The sequence below is a fragment of the Apis dorsata genome, unplaced genomic scaffold, assembly GCF_000469605.1.
Source record: "Apis dorsata unplaced genomic scaffold, Apis dorsata 1.3 scaffold_894, whole genome shotgun sequence".
Taxonomy (NCBI): domain Eukaryota; kingdom Metazoa; phylum Arthropoda; class Insecta; order Hymenoptera; family Apidae; genus Apis; species Apis dorsata.
Genome location: NW_006264009.1, coordinates 121,733 through 123,331, shown reverse-complemented (window position 1 = coordinate 123,331; position 1,599 = coordinate 121,733). Strand labels below are relative to the sequence as shown.

General features: G+C 42.6%; 1 protein-coding gene across 1 annotated transcript in view; it reads left to right on the top strand.

Annotated features, from left to right (window-relative positions):
* The window catches only part of LOC102674667 (semaphorin-1A), a gene marked incomplete at its 3' end in the record, with an annotated part of 138,131 nt that overhangs the window by 125,688 nt on the left and 10,844 nt on the right, over window positions 1–1,599 (top strand). Inside the window, exon 2 of the mRNA XM_006623430.2 lies at window positions 1,229–1,325. Within this exon, the coding sequence (XP_006623493.2) occupies window positions 1,229–1,325 (97 nt within the window). The remainder of the gene's footprint in view (window positions 1–1,228; window positions 1,326–1,599) is intronic.

The window sequence follows — 1,599 nt, the reverse complement described above, 5'->3', positions numbered from 1 at the left end:
TCTCGTCGTTTCTCCGTTCGTGGAGAAGGAAGGAGGGGGGAGAGGAATCGATCGATCCTGTGGGTGGGTGGATGGATGGATGGATAGAGGAGGAGAGGGGGAGGGCCCGTTGAAACTAATAGATAGGTAATTAGCGGATAATGAAGTGGCTTCCTGCCAGGTGAAAAAAATGGTCGATCCGGCCGGGATAGATCCATTAACGATCGATCGCCGCTTTGTTCTTTGGAATCGCGGTCAAAAGGAAACTTATTACGCTTGTTAAGCCGATTTGCGGCTCGCCATCGGTAGGGAACGACGGTAAATGGGATTATAAAAATCGAAGCTTGCGGATGTAAATCTTTTCGACGATGAATCTCGATTGCTGGTTGCGTCGCGCCTTCGAATTGCTGGAATTATTATATTCGAGCAACGGTAAATATATTGATACGTCTATTGTGTCGACTTTGATGCAGATCGCGCTATTGTTGTTATTATTATTATTATTCAGGCGCGATAGGATAGTTCGAGGTAGATTCATAACTGTATTGTTTAAATTTTGCTGAAGAGTATTGATTGGAAGCGATATTACCCTATCCTGGAAATCGGGCTACTATTAGAAATTATAATTACGGTCTTAAAACGGTGGTATCTAGGTACGTATGTTAAATTATGTATCTATACGATTCATCGATATTTACCTGTCGATATTGTAACGTCAACGCTGGCAAAGTTTAAGACTCTTAACAGGGTATTATTAATTTAAGCGGTTTATAGTACGTATATATTATACTTAAATATGGAGAATTAATAAAAAAAAAAAAAGATAAGAGATAAGACGGTTTTTGCTTTTAAATAACGAAAGAATTCTTTTTTTGCACACAAATGCAACTGATTATTATTAATTAGATTACGAATATTAAATACCTATCCAATACACTTGACAAGGCGCAAAATATTCAAAATATTCAAAATATTCAAAATAGTGTGCATTGTAATATTTAAAGAAAATTTGCATTTGATATAATCGCGCGTTATTCCAATATCGCGAATTGGAGCAATCCACTTGATGATCCTCGTACCAACGCGATGATCCGAGCTCATCGATGCTCGTGATCACCGTGAAACGAAGACACGATCCTCCCACCCCCTTTTCCAAACGTCGAGGCTGCTAATTAGACGGATAAGATAATTCCTCCTTTGAAACTATAGAAGGAAAACCAACCGACGTTCCTCTGCTTTTCTTTTCCAGGTGCGGAAGATGTGTTCAGGTTTACGGGGAACGAGACGCACACAGACTACTTTCGGCTGGTACTCCGGGACGGGAACTATCTTCTGGTCGGCGGAAGGTAAATAGAGGATTCATTTGGACCGAGTGCTTTAATTAAAGGACCGTTTCTTCTTATCCGTTTCTTTGCAACCGGGTTTCGAGGGCCCGTGTCCGCGATCGAGGGGGGGCCTCCCTCCCTCCCTCTCTCTCTCGATCCCTCTCTACGTGTACCGACTACTTCCTCCCTGAAAATCTCGTTTCTCCCTCGTTTCCTTCCTCGCCTCTCTCTCTCTCTCCCCCAAGATGAATTCCAAGACCGGCCACCACCGGCGCTGTTCCCGTTAATGAGATCG